Source organism: Carettochelys insculpta, chromosome 15 (assembly GCF_033958435.1).
Source record: "Carettochelys insculpta isolate YL-2023 chromosome 15, ASM3395843v1, whole genome shotgun sequence".
In the NCBI taxonomy this organism is placed as follows: Eukaryota; Metazoa; Chordata; order Testudines; family Carettochelyidae; genus Carettochelys; species Carettochelys insculpta.
In genome coordinates this window covers 22,345,137-22,358,718 of record NC_134151.1, presented here as the reverse complement: position 1 = coordinate 22,358,718, position 13,582 = coordinate 22,345,137, and the positions used below count along the sequence as shown (strand labels likewise).

The 13,582-nt window shown below is 37.6% G+C and overlaps 1 protein-coding gene across 3 annotated transcripts in view; it reads right to left on the bottom strand.

Annotated features, from left to right (window-relative positions):
* Nucleotides 1-508: 508 nt before the first annotated feature.
* The window catches only part of ZCCHC10 (zinc finger CCHC-type containing 10), a 56,703-nt gene continuing 43,629 nt past the window's right edge, over nucleotides 509-13,582 (bottom strand). For 2 of the 3 annotated variants that reach the window (XM_075009775.1, XM_075009774.1), the window contains exons 3-4: nucleotides 7,216-7,257; nucleotides 509-2,398 (exon numbers count right to left, since the gene is read on the bottom strand). In XM_075009775.1, coding sequence (XP_074865876.1) covers nucleotides 2,128-2,398; nucleotides 7,216-7,257 — 313 coding nt within the window. In that variant the 3' untranslated portion in view covers nucleotides 509-2,127. The remainder of the gene's footprint in view (nucleotides 2,399-7,215; nucleotides 7,258-13,582) is intronic. The other variant, XM_075009776.1, reaches the window with a different exon arrangement.

Genomic DNA, 13,582 nt, shown 5'->3' with positions numbered 1-13,582 from the left:
CTGCTGAGAACTCCTCCCCTCCTCTGCTGTTCCTAGAAAACTCTTCTTGCTTCTCTCCACTCACTTCCTATGCTCTCTTCAATCACCTCTCACACTCCCCCCTGCCCTGCATGGGAGAAGGTTTATAAAGGTAGCCCTGAGTGGGATCAGCTGGCCCTAACTGATTTTAGGCAGCCTACTCTTCAACCGCTCTCACTCTGATTGCCAGCTCCCAATCTTTCCTGTTTTCACTCTAGTCTTTCCTCCCCTGGCCTCACCCTGGCACAGAATCATACACTCTCTTTAGACCTTCCAGTTCAGGGAGCAACATATCAAAAGCTAAACATCCATTTCCTTAATCTCTTTAGCAGTTGCATTGTTTTTTTCGTATCTCCCACAGACAACATCTTAGACGGACAAGTGTCCCCTTTTTTCTAAAGTTATTTTCCTCAATCTCTACAATATCAATACATTTGCATTACAGTGGACTTGAAATTAATATCAACTTAGCAAAGAGTTTAATAATTTATTAACTTTTCCCATTAAATGGTACATTCTCTAAGATGACAATTTCCTGGTAGTTTTATTTACAGTCTTCAGCATGTTCTGTAAAACTCAGTAATGATTACAGACTAAAACACACAACATACATATTTTCAAACATTTAAATAGAAGCACATTTTATTCAAAAGTAATTCTACACACTACTTTTCCATAAAAATATAAAAAATAGTTTAATACTATATTTTACCTAAACCAGGATATCTATGAATTTTCTTTCACATATGATGCCCCCTCCCAAAAAAAGGGAACTCCATCCATAAGAAATTGAAAAGAAAATTGCATCACAAAGTTAAATGACTAATGCCATCTGCTTAAATTCACCATAACAGTAAATTAGCTCTATTTAGCAACTTGCAAGAGAAATCTTGCAGTTTGCGGGGTTGTGATGTTTGCTTGCTGGGGTTTTTGGCTAATAATGGCCTGAGCCTAATAATCATTTTATACTGCAGACTATAATGCCAGCTATCACGTGCCCAACAAACGTACACTGGCAATCTTACACTATACAATAATTTTGCAAAAATAGCAAAAGTAGTATGTTCCTTTTGGGAACTGTATTTAAAGGTGGCTAATTTTTTCTTACCCAGCTTTCAATGAAAATATTTTTCTGTCCTTGCTTTGAAAATAATGCCTCAATTATATTTATATTACTACCATTTCTCCATGTTCTCTGACTTATATTCTGTGTCAGTCTAAATGAGTTGGGGGCGGGGGTGGGGGAAGAGGGAAAAACTACTTTTGCTCCTCTTCTTTTGGAATACATTTAATTTTATAAAAAAGGCACAAAGATGAAACTCCGAAGCAGTAACAGTTATTATGATTCATCCCCCAACTCCTGCTGCAAGAGACATTCTTTTTCTCAAAAAATGTTACAGGTCTATGAGCTCAGGAGACAGGCCAAGTTGAAAGATGAGCTAAAGCCTTTGTACAGTGCAAACAGCATATGGATCTCCAACAAATTAGCACTGATAAAAGTTTTATGTTGCAATTCATCTTTGATCTGGAAATCTCAGAAAAGCCATTTGAGAAAAGCTCAGCAGCACAATGTAGTATAATTCTCAGCAAAGGTATGGAAGTCACGCTCTGAGCAAAACAGCACATTCTGATTAGCCAGATAACACTAATGCTATCTCTGTACTACACAGTCAATGGTGTTAGAATCTTATTCCTCTTCCTAAGTAGTCTACAGGATTTTCTAAAACATAAATGAGGCTGCTGTAAACATAGGGTCAGTATATGATGTATACACCACAATCTCAGAAAAGAAGGTTTTGCTCTCTGGCATGTAAACATTAGGGTTACTGGACTTTCGTATAAACAAATCTGATGACAGATTTTTAAACTAAAAAAGTAAAATTCCCCATTAAGGATTAACCACAAAAATACTCTTTCAATCTGTCTCACGTGCCATGTAATACCCTTTTACGACCTACGTGCAAATATGTAAAACACTTAGAAAGTTTTAAACTGTAGAAATTTTAACCAGTTAAACTATTTGGCAATAATGTATTCAAACCCTCCTTAGAGAATAACGCTATTATTTAACAATATCAGTCCTACATTGTCACCCAACATGGCCCCACGCTATTTCTTCTTCCTTTTCTTTGGTGGTTCTTCATCAGAGCTGCTGTCTGTGCTGGTGCTGCTGCTAGTGGAGGAACTAGAATCTGACTCAAAATCAGAGGAGGAAGAAGAGGAGCTACTTGAAGATGGGGATGATGAGGAAGTAGAGGAGCTCTCATCACTGTCACTGTCATCAGAGGAAGAAGAGGTAGAGGAATCTTCACTCTCAGATGAAGAATCACTAGCTGAAGTGATGCTGCTGTTGCTGCTGGAGCTTGTCACACTCTTAGACCTGTACGAAACATAAAAAAGCCAGATGAGAGATTCTCTTCCCAGCACAGTGGTGACTGAATGGACCTGCTGGAGGTCTGACTACAACATTCATTACAATCTTGCTTTTACAAGCTTAAAACATTCTCTATTTAGGCTCAAACTTTCCAGATGTCACTCTGTAGGGAAGTGGTATTTTCCCACTTTCTTGCTTCTATTTTGAACAAATAACCTTCAGCCATTTAAATAGTGGGAGACGGGATACACACTTCCCCACTGTAAAACAAAAGAAAACTACAGGAGAAAAAGTAAAGGTTTGAAACTTGGTGCAGGTATCGTCCTTACTAAGTACTAGGGTCTTTGCTTCGTTAGTTGGAAAGGGGCAATGAAAGATTTAAATGATAGGAAAAAATTACTGTAGACAGCTAAGATTTTATAAAACATTAAGGAAGATCTGTTTCTTTTACACTTCACTGTACATGCTCCATGGGTGAAATTATGGCCTCCCTGAAGTCAAAGGGAGTTTTGCCACTGACTTCAGTTGGACCAGAAATTTACCTAAGGATGCTGCTCCTATGTTAATGATGGAGAAGGAATCCAACCAATACAGTGACAATTTGTGGGATGCAGATTTTAATTTTCAGAAAACCAATCCTTTAAAAATAGCTTTATCAAGGGTAACAAAAACACATGAATATGGGGGAAAACTATCATGAAGCCCTGAATGTTCTGCCATTTTTTTAAAAATCAATATTCTGCAAATTCTAAGCTTTCATTTTGATTTTGAAAAATCTGTAGTTTTCCCATTAAGATACAGCTATTCCAGATGCGTTACTGCTCCTAAGCAGTTGAGATTTTGGTATGGACAAGGTTATGTAGATGCCAAAACTGAACCACACATAGTTTCCAAATATACCTCAGTCAAAAATTGAAGGTGCTAGTTCACCTTTCTCCCAGTCCATTCAGTTAACTAAATGTCCTAATATATCTAAAATGTTAAACATATTAAGTACAGACAGGAAGGGTAAAATTGATTTTTCTTAATTAAAAACTAGTTGTTATTTAAATGGAATTTTTTATTTTTTAAAATCAGTAAAATATTAAATTTCCCATTTAAAAATAAGTTACAATTAAATCACACCACAAACATGCTACACATACACTTACAGTCTCATAAAAGTGAACTAATGGATCTTGTCTGTCCAGCACATCTACTAGCTCTTGGGTCTTGAAAGTTCTGGGTTTATGATTTGTTTCTCAGCAGACTGAAAACTAACACGTACAATGACACACACAAGCTGCAAAGGATTCTTTTTGTTCTGTGCTTATGTGGTAGTGGGCCTTGGCCAAGCACAGCAGAGGAGTCAGTTAAGACATCTTAATGACAGAGAGACATATAGGAAAGGAGGAAGCACAGAAAGGAACAGTGGAGTGGACACACACACAGCTCCTCTATTTCCTTGAAATTTTCACCAGAGAAAATCTGCCATGGCTTCTGGGTGTAAAAGAGACCCTATCTGGGAATATTTTGAAGAAATTCATTCCCTGGGTGAAAGAGGGAAAAGTTTCCAATTTAAGTAGTGCAAGATGATGATGGCCTTGTTGCAAGAAAGAAACATCATAACGAAAACTGTTTATTGGGAGAAAATGATGTGGATGAAAATGTGGCTATGGCTGACTGGATCAACTCATTAGTAACGTCAATAATTCACTTTGCAATGCATCATTCTTCATGACTCTCCTTGTGCCTTTTAGCTGTTTGCTGTGCTGGATTCTGCTCAGAAAAAAAGTTTTACTCTGCTAATCTGTATGGCTTATTTAATTAGTTAACTAGGTTTAGAATTTATCACTCAAGCATACAATACAAAAAGTGGACATAAGAAAAATCTACAGTTGCCAATCGCCACTGAGTGTCTTTCTCATTTTATATTACATAATACATGCCCCCTTATTTTGGAAAATCATGGCCACAGACTGTAGTGGTGATGCCATAAGAATTTTCCCTATTTTACTTACGCACTACTCAGCTTTCCAAGGGAACACTATCCTAACCTTATTTTTTCCAAAAACAGAAGTGCCAATGAGTTTAATAGGGCTTACTCCAAAATTAAGTGCACTTTAAGAATGGTCTTAGCATTTTTGGTAACTTGATTTTAATCAATGTTAGGGAAGGGGTGTTGGTGACTTAAATCAATGGTCTAAATCGCCTTGGTTTAAAATCAATCCATCATGAGCACAGGTTTGCTTTTCTCCAGAAAAGAGAAAATAAAATACTATCATAAGATTAAGGGTGCTCATCTGAAAATCACTAAAGTTAGGAAATTAACAAGCTAAAGATATAACAACTACATTAACGCTGAGTCACTGGGCACCTGTAGTAGTGTCAAACTGACATAGATGGATCCATGCATTAAAATGGTCTGAGCCATTAACCCCTTAATACACATCTGTTATTTGAATTTTTCCCTAAACTGCTGTTTTTTCCTATGACAGTCAGTTTATTTACAGCTGCTCAGGAAGGACCCTCCAGGAAATAAGCTAACAGAAGCTCCATCTTAAGGTGGTGTTTGGAATCCTTAAGACCCATCACTCTATAGACAGTGGGACAGGTACTTGAAAATGCCTATAGCTATTCCTTTGATGGAAAGGATTTTGGAGGAGATAGGGCCTGGGATAGAAAGCAGAAAATCATCTATAGTAGAACCTCAGTTATAAAACACTGGAGTTACAAACTGACTAGTCAACTGCACAACTCATCTGGAAGCAGAAGTATGCAATCTGACAGCAGCAGAGACCAACCCCCACCCCAACAAACAGCAAATTCAGTACAGTACTGTGTTAAACATGAACTACTAAAATAAAGGGCAAACAGCATTTTTCTTCTGCATCATAAAGTTTCAAAGCTGAACTGTTCAGTTGTACACTTTTGAAAAAAAAACATTTTGTTCTGTTATGAACATTTCAAAGTTATGTACAAGTCCCATTCCCAAGGTGATCATAATTCTGAGCTTCTGCTGTAATAGGTTTCAGAAAATGCCATTATATATTATCTGTTGGTTTGGTTACACAAGGGTGATGAAATGTTAGTAAAGATGTAGAAATTCACTTACTTGAAACAGGAAGAGAGATACACGCATGGTTTAGGCAGTGTAAGAAAAGTAGCTATTAGATTATGCTTTAGACTTTTTTCCATATTTTGTAATACAAGCTTTCTCACTGCCATATGAAGCCATCTGCAGTATCTGAATAGATTCATTCACTTTGAAATTTTCTTTCAATAATATATGAGAAAAATGAAGTTTTTATATATGACAACCCAAATCGGATTTCTGATAATGCACACAGTACAACTACAGATACATGCCTGAGAAAAAGCAGTACACTCATGATCAGAGGAGGCAGAATAAGACAGAATACAAGATCAAGTGTCTTTGAATTTGCAATCTACCTTCCAAAAGAGTACCATGGGGAAGTGGAAGGGAGGTAAGGACTTATGTGGGCACAAGAAAACCCAGTGTAACCTGAACATTATGGGATATAGTAGAAAGAGTTATGTGGTTTAATAATTTTCCGGTTAAGCCTGTAGCAATTCTACTGGGTCCTGAGCTGCTTCATCTCTTAACTTCAGCATGTATATAATATCCCGTGTGAAATATTTTTGCATTTAATTCTTATTAGCGCATAGTGAGTTTACTTGATGCCTTATATGCAAATATATTAAAATTATGGCTCGACTGGAGGTTGACTAGAGCACGTGAGAAAACCATTCAGCCCAAGAAAATGTGATGTTTTAAATGTGATGGGTAAGATAAAAAAATGAATCTTTCAATATAAAAATAAAGTCTAAATGCTTTTTGCCAAAATAAAAGGGTGTATTTAATAAAAACACTGCCAGTTCAGCTGAACTGAGAAGTTCACCAAGAAGTCCACCAGTAAAACCAGTCTTGACATTCTTGATTCATGTGGTAAACATAGTTTAAAACAGAAACAAAAACAAAACAAAAAACCCTACCTTTCTCTGGCCTATTTATATATGATAAAGATGCAAAGAAAAGAGCAGTAGACCAATATTTATAAATCCTTTGCTGGTCTCCTTTAAAGGAGGGATTCTGAGGAAGAGGGCATTCTCTGAAGTGTAATGTGAGTGGCTGTTCCAATCAGCAGAGCAGCAACAAGGAAGGCAATTAGCTACAAATGGGACAAGACAGTTGGACCATATTTCCATTAGAGATTGCCAGACAAAAATGTGTCTTGCAGATACTGAACACATCACAGCACCAAGAGTGGTCTTATAATAATAATATACTGCTTTTAGAGTTTTTTATGCTAACACAATAATTAATGTGGTCTAACTGTGGTCTCCCAGCTCTCCTAACACAGTTTCATAAGATCCAGTATGAGTGTCAGCAGCAGCAACGAAGATATTAGTGTCAATGACAGTTCAGTTTGGATGTTTTGTTTATAGTCACTAGAAAAGCTTTTAGTGGGAGATGGCAGTTTGGAAAGAGGAAGATGAGGGGAATGCACTATTATTAACGGGAAAACCATAGTCCATTATTGCGGTTATTTGAAATACAAATCATTCCATTCTAGCCAAAAGAAGGAATATTTTTTTACTACTAAAGGGAGCAGTATGTAGTGAACGGAAGATCAGAGGAAGAAGTGAAAACAAAGTATCAGAAGGTGAAGGGGTTGGAGAAACTTCAAATATTCATAGCATGATTACTTAAAGGAGGCCAAAGGCAATAAACAAATCTTTCATTTTCAGTCTCTACTTTCTATATCCCACGTGCTCTTCCAAATTACCCTCTGCCATAGTTTTAATCTTTTCCCACATACCTTTTTTTCTTGGTCTTCCTTTCTGCAGTACTTTCTCCAGTTCTAATTAAGGAGGGGGGAAAAACAATGGCTTTGATTAATGCAGTGGGAAAAATTAAGTAAACAGGTGCATAGTGGAGTTGAATTTTATAATAGATAATCATCATCCCATTGGCCGAAAAGTAAACAATGGGTTGTAATGACTAAAATTAGAATAGTGGAATTCTGGAACTGGAAGGGACCTCGAAAGGTCATCAGGTCCAGTCTCCTACCTTCACAGCAGGACCAAGCACCATCTATATCATCTTGGTTGATATCTATCTAATCTGTTCTTAGAAATCTCCAATAATGGAGAGTCTACCACCACCTGGGCCAATTTAGTCCAGTACTTAACCGCACTGTCAGTTCGGAAATTTTTCCTAATCTCCAAACTAAACCTAACTCACTATTTAAGCACACTGTGTCTTGCCCACTCATCAGAGGCTTAAGGAGAATAATTTTTCTTCCTTCATCCTGTAACCCCCTTTTAGGTACTTGAAAGCTACAATCACATCACCTCTCAGCCTTCTGTTTTCCAAACTAAACGAACCCCATTCTTTTAATCTTCTCTCATTAGGTCATATTTTCTAAATCTTTAACCATTTTAGTTGCTCTTCTCTGGATGCTCTCCAATTTCTCCACAACCTTCCTGAAATGTGGTTCCCAGAACTGGACACAGTACTCCAATTAAGGCCTAATCAGCACAGAGTAGAGTAAAGAATTACTTCTCATGTCTTGCTCACAACACCCGTCAATGCATTCCAGAATCATGTTTGCTTTTTTTTTTTTTTTTTTTATTTTTATACAAGTGTCATACAGTTGACTCCTAGACCCCTTCCTGCAGAACTCCTTCCTAGGAAATCACTTCCCATTTTGTATGTGTGAAACTGATTGTTCTTGCCTAAGCGGACTACTTTGTATTTGTCCTCACTGAACTTCATCCTATTTGCCTCAGATTATTTCTCCAACTCATTTTGAATTCTGACCCCATCCCCCGAAGAATTTGCAACTCCTCCCACCTTGGTATCATCTGCAAACTTGATAAGCATACTATCTATACCATTATCTAAATCATTAAAGAAGATATTTAACAGAACTGGCCCCAAAACTGACCTCTGAGTAACCCCACTTGTTATTCCCTTCCAGCACGACTGTGAATCATTCATAGCTACTCTCTGGGAACAGATACCCAACCAGATAGTAGTCCCATCTAGGTTGCATTTCCCTAGTTTACCGATAAGGTGGTCATGCACTACTGTTGTTAAATGTTTTACTAAACTCTAGGTATACCACATCTCCCACTTCTCCTTTACCCACAAGGCTTGTTATCCTATCGAAGAAAGCCATCAGTTTGGCTTGACATGATTTGTTCCTCACAAATCCATGTAATTATTACCTATCACCTAATTATCTTCCAGATGTTTGCAGATGGATTCCTTAATTCTATACTTTATTATCTTTCCTGGCACTGAAGCTGACTAGTCTGTAATTTCCTGAGTAATTTCTTTATTTTCCTTTTTATAGATGGGCAGTATATTTGCCCTCTTCCAGCCTTCTGGAATCTCTCCTGACTTCCATGACTTTTCCAAGATGATAGCTAGTGACTTGGATAATTCCTAAATCAGTTCCTTGAGTGTTCTAGGACTCATTTCATTAGGCACTGGTGACTTGAAGACATCTAACTTTTCTAGTAGTTTTTAACTTTTTCTTGCCTTATTTTAACTTCTTGTCCTACCCTATTTCCACTAGCATTCTCTATGTTAAGAATCCAGTCTCCATCAAGCTGCTTGGTAAAAAATTGAAACAAAGAAATCACTAAGTACCTCTGCCATTTCCATGTTTTCTGTTTTTATTTTTCCCTCTTCATAGAGCAACAGGCCTACCCTGTCCTTGGTCTTCCTCTTGCGTCTAAGATACTTGTAGAATGTTTTCTTGTTTCACTGTGTCTCAAGTTAGACTGAGGTCATTCTGTGCTTTTGCCTTTCTAATTTTGTCCCTACATTTCTGTCTTATTTGTTTATATTCTTCCTTCATACTTTGACTTAGTTTCCACTCTTTGTACAATTCCTTTTTGATTTTTAGGTCATTCAAAATCTCCTGGTTAAGCCAAGCTGGTCTCTTGCCACACTTCCTATCTTTTCTACATAGAAGACTAGCTTGTTTTTGCACTCTTAGTAATGTCCCTTTGCAAACTGACAACTGTCTTCAACTGTTTTTCCCTCATAGTCTTATTTTTCATGGGACGTTTGATGTTATTCACTTTCAGCCATTTTTCAACCCAAGAGGAAGACATTCCCAATAACTTAAAAACAAATCTTTTGTATATTTACAATTTTTGTATTAAGCATGCCATACTCTCAGGTTGTGTCCACAGTACCCCTCCTTTTTGGAAGGGGAATTTAAATGTAGCCAATCAAAAATGCAAATGGGGGCACATTTAAATATCTAAAAAATTGGGAAGAACGGTGCTATTGAAGGAACCCCATCCTCATGGCTGTTTCGAAAGCCGTCCCTTCTGGAAGCAAGATTGCATGGGAGTATGCAAATGAGATGAGATATTTAAAGTTGTGCCTCATTTGCATTTTTGTTCAGCCGTATTTACATGCCCCTTCCAAAACGGAGGGGTAGTGTACCTGCAGCTTCAGTTACCTTGTGCTAAGGGTTCTATACATTAAAGTGACATTATCAGTATGAAAAGACATGCACAAGTTTTCTTTATCTAATATCTGAAATCATTAAAACTGTGTTTTCAAAATCTAAGCTAGTTTTCCTGACTTGCGCTCTTGATCAGTTTCTCTCCTATACAAAAGAAAACAGTCAATTTTTATAAATGGTATCTAGCTATTCCACTTTCAGGTTTCAATGCATTCACACACAGATAAAGTCTGGGTTGCAAACGCTGCAGGGAAATGCCTATTTAACAAAGTACTTGCCTTCATAATTAAAAAAAAAATCCCATGGAGCGATTTTTGTGAAAGCATTTTTACAACAGATCAGTATGAGGCCAAATTTGCCCTCACTGTTCCCCTTTCAATTCATATGGTCATATTGCCTTCTCAGCCAACAGCAGAAGTAAGTCACATAAGGTCTCTATTCTGCATAGTATTTAAATACATAATTAATTCCATCCCTATTCCAGGAGGTGCGGTGTGTGAGTCGTACAGGCCCCAAACTGCAATCCTGGGTTTGAGTCTCACTCGATTTCACACTGAAAGGTTACCTCTAGTCATCCAACTAACCATCTCTGACGTGATGCTGGCCACATCACTCCCTCGTATACTGTTGCCAATTAAACAGATGAGCCATAACCATACTGAGCTCCAGGGAACTTTGACTTGACTAATCAGGAAAATATGTAAGCATATGTTTAACTTTAAGCTTGAAATTTACATCTCATTTAACATCCACTGGACTTAAGTCCTTTCCCAAAAAGAGATTGTTTTCCTTAATCAAGGCCTAACACTGGGAGCCAACCCAGACAAACAGAAGCAAAAACTATTCCTACATTTTTTTTTTAAAAAACAATTTAGTTGTTCACGTTTTACTTAAAAGATCAGCCACAAAGGATTTCGGAATCCACAGAGATTCCAAAAAAGTGGGTGGTAGGTTAATGTAATATTTTAATGAAATTGTGGTAGGAAACATCAGGGAGAAAGAAGACTTGCCTACAGCAATGTAGACTGGCAACATGCATGAGCATATTGTGTGCTCTCACACGACAGGTAAAATATCATGGGTCTGTGAGTAAAAGGAGGGCTTTCCTCACATATTCCCCAGTTGCCACTCATAGGGTTTGCTAAACTACAAAGCAGGAGTTCACAATTTCTAACTCCAAAACTTTTACCAGTTGTTCTCCTGTGCCCTCCACAACCTTTATGAATCAGGGTGCTAAGTTTCCATCTTAGGGGACGCACTTACCATTCATCCATTTTATAGCAGGCAAAGCTGGGAACAGAACTCCTGCCTCTAATATGCCAGAGGAAAAGACCTAGATTATGTGCTAGCCCTAACCCAGGATAACAGATGGTGGCTTCTCCGTCCCACTCTCATGGCCAAACAAGACAGAAGTTTGGACGCAGCAGTAGACTCATACATTTGTGTTTATTGTACTAGAGCTTGAATGGTAGAAAGTCATACTTTTAAATCCAGAACTCCCAGGTTCAAACTCTGCAGATGATTCAAATAGAGTTATTTATGCAATCTTTTACATTCTTGGCTCCCAGAGCTAGCAATATCATCAGGAATCCTCAGACCCTGGATTCACAACCAGTTGTCTAACCCAGTATGAGAGTGTGCTGTCTCTCCCTCCACAATCTGCTCCATAAAGGAACTAACAGTGAGCTTTTCCCTGTAGCTAACATGGTAAGAGAGTATGGCATAAATCTGAAAATTAAGCAATTATTTGTGTTGTTTTATTATTGTCCTGCTGCTGAGCATGAACATTAAATCTCACACTCCTTCCCTAAACAGAATCACATAGTTGGAGTCTGCGCTGGTATGGAAATTAGCATATGAAAAATTAAGTAATTTGCCTATGTCACACACAGTTGCACAAAACCTAGCAGCTATTGGAATGAAACCTTTCAAACCTTAATTTTGTACTGTACGTATGTCATGATTCCCTACAGAGAAGCCAGGGTGTTTGCCTTCAGAATGCTGAGGAAGTACAAAATTTTTGAACAAGGAATTATTCAGATTTACTTTTATTAGAATCTTAAAACTTTTTCTCTTAAATTTTAGACATCTTTACAATTCTTTTCCCACTGTCTTTACAGAGGACATTAACTTAACTTCCTTCCTTCATACCACCTCCTATACAGTAAAAACTTGATTATCTGGCACCCTGGGGAACAGAGACTGCTGAATAATCAAATTTGCCAGTCAGCTGACTGGGTCCATGGGGCTGCTTAGCTGACCCTGGTGGTGGAGGGCACACAGTGCCCTAGGACTGGCCGTAGAGCCACCGCGCTGCGCAGCACCACCGGCCCAGGGGACCGCACTGCAGCAGCCAGCCGTGGCTGGGAAGCCATCTCCACTCAGCTGGTTCCGGACTGACACAATGGCTTTAATTTTGACCTCTGTAAATGTGTTTTGCTTTTACATCCATATTGTTTTACATACAGAATGTTCTAGGTTTTTGTTGTTTTTTTTGTTTTTAAATAGAAGTCCAAAATATTCACCATGTGTATAGGTCATAACATGCATGGAATAGATTTTATATCTCATTATGGTGAAATTACATATATATTAATCATGTTTGTTTAAAAAAAAAGAAACCTCTCACGCCCAGCACATCTCCCTTTTCTCCAGAAACTGGAAATAATTGTAGACGTGCTTGAGCTAAAAAAAGAAAAATTGTGAATGCACTGCCCGTGCTTTTCTAAGACTCACAATTGCCATTGAAACTCAGTTTTCACTGCATTCCCACTCAAAAGTGAACCTCATCAAGGATTTAGTCTTGTACCAAGTTTCACCTTTCTAAAACCACACTATTTTCACATTAAACCTTTTAGAATTAGATGAAAACTATTCTTATAATAAAGTATTTTCCCCATACTGCCCATATTTTAAAAAATGGCTGAAACTTATTTTGCCTGGATTTTCTTTTAACCCTTAACCCTTAGTTGGGGAATGTTCATAGAACATTGCAGCTGCAAAGGAAATTGTAAGCAACTGACAAGGGAAAGACAGGGTTCAAATGAAAATGCTTAAGACACCTTAAATCCCTGGTCTCCATTTGGCCAATTGCACTTGTCTAACCATACTTAAAACAAGTGTACACATTACAAGGTTCAACACATCAACGGCCATTATTAGATCTTGCATTTGCTAGTGTTCCTACCATTGCTACTTTAGCGTATAAAGGAGATGGTTGGCAGAAAAATTGTATGAAATATCCCTTTACGTTCATGATTTTGTGAAGTGTCTAAATTCACTAAATGACTTCATTCTCTCTTTGAAGACAATTTTGATTAACAGGGTGAAATGTTTGAGTGCTGAATTTTTCTTCACTGGGAGAAACAACAAAATTCTACCTAGGAGCCTCAAGAATTAAGTCAAGTAACACTTCAGGTTAAGGCAAAGTCCAATTTGGATATTTCTTCTTGGCTTCAGATATCATCTGCCCAGGTGCGTCAGATATCAAAAGCACAAAACACGTAGACCTTTTAATCCAATGAGACGTATACCCAATATTTCTAGTAATAAAGAATCAGCAATACAGATGAATCCATGTTTTGCCCCCTATTTGCTTTTTACTCTTCAAAACTAAATACAAGAAATATCTATGCTCCTGATATATTGTTAATGTACTCACTATGTTTTTGTTTGTGGACACATTCATGTTTAG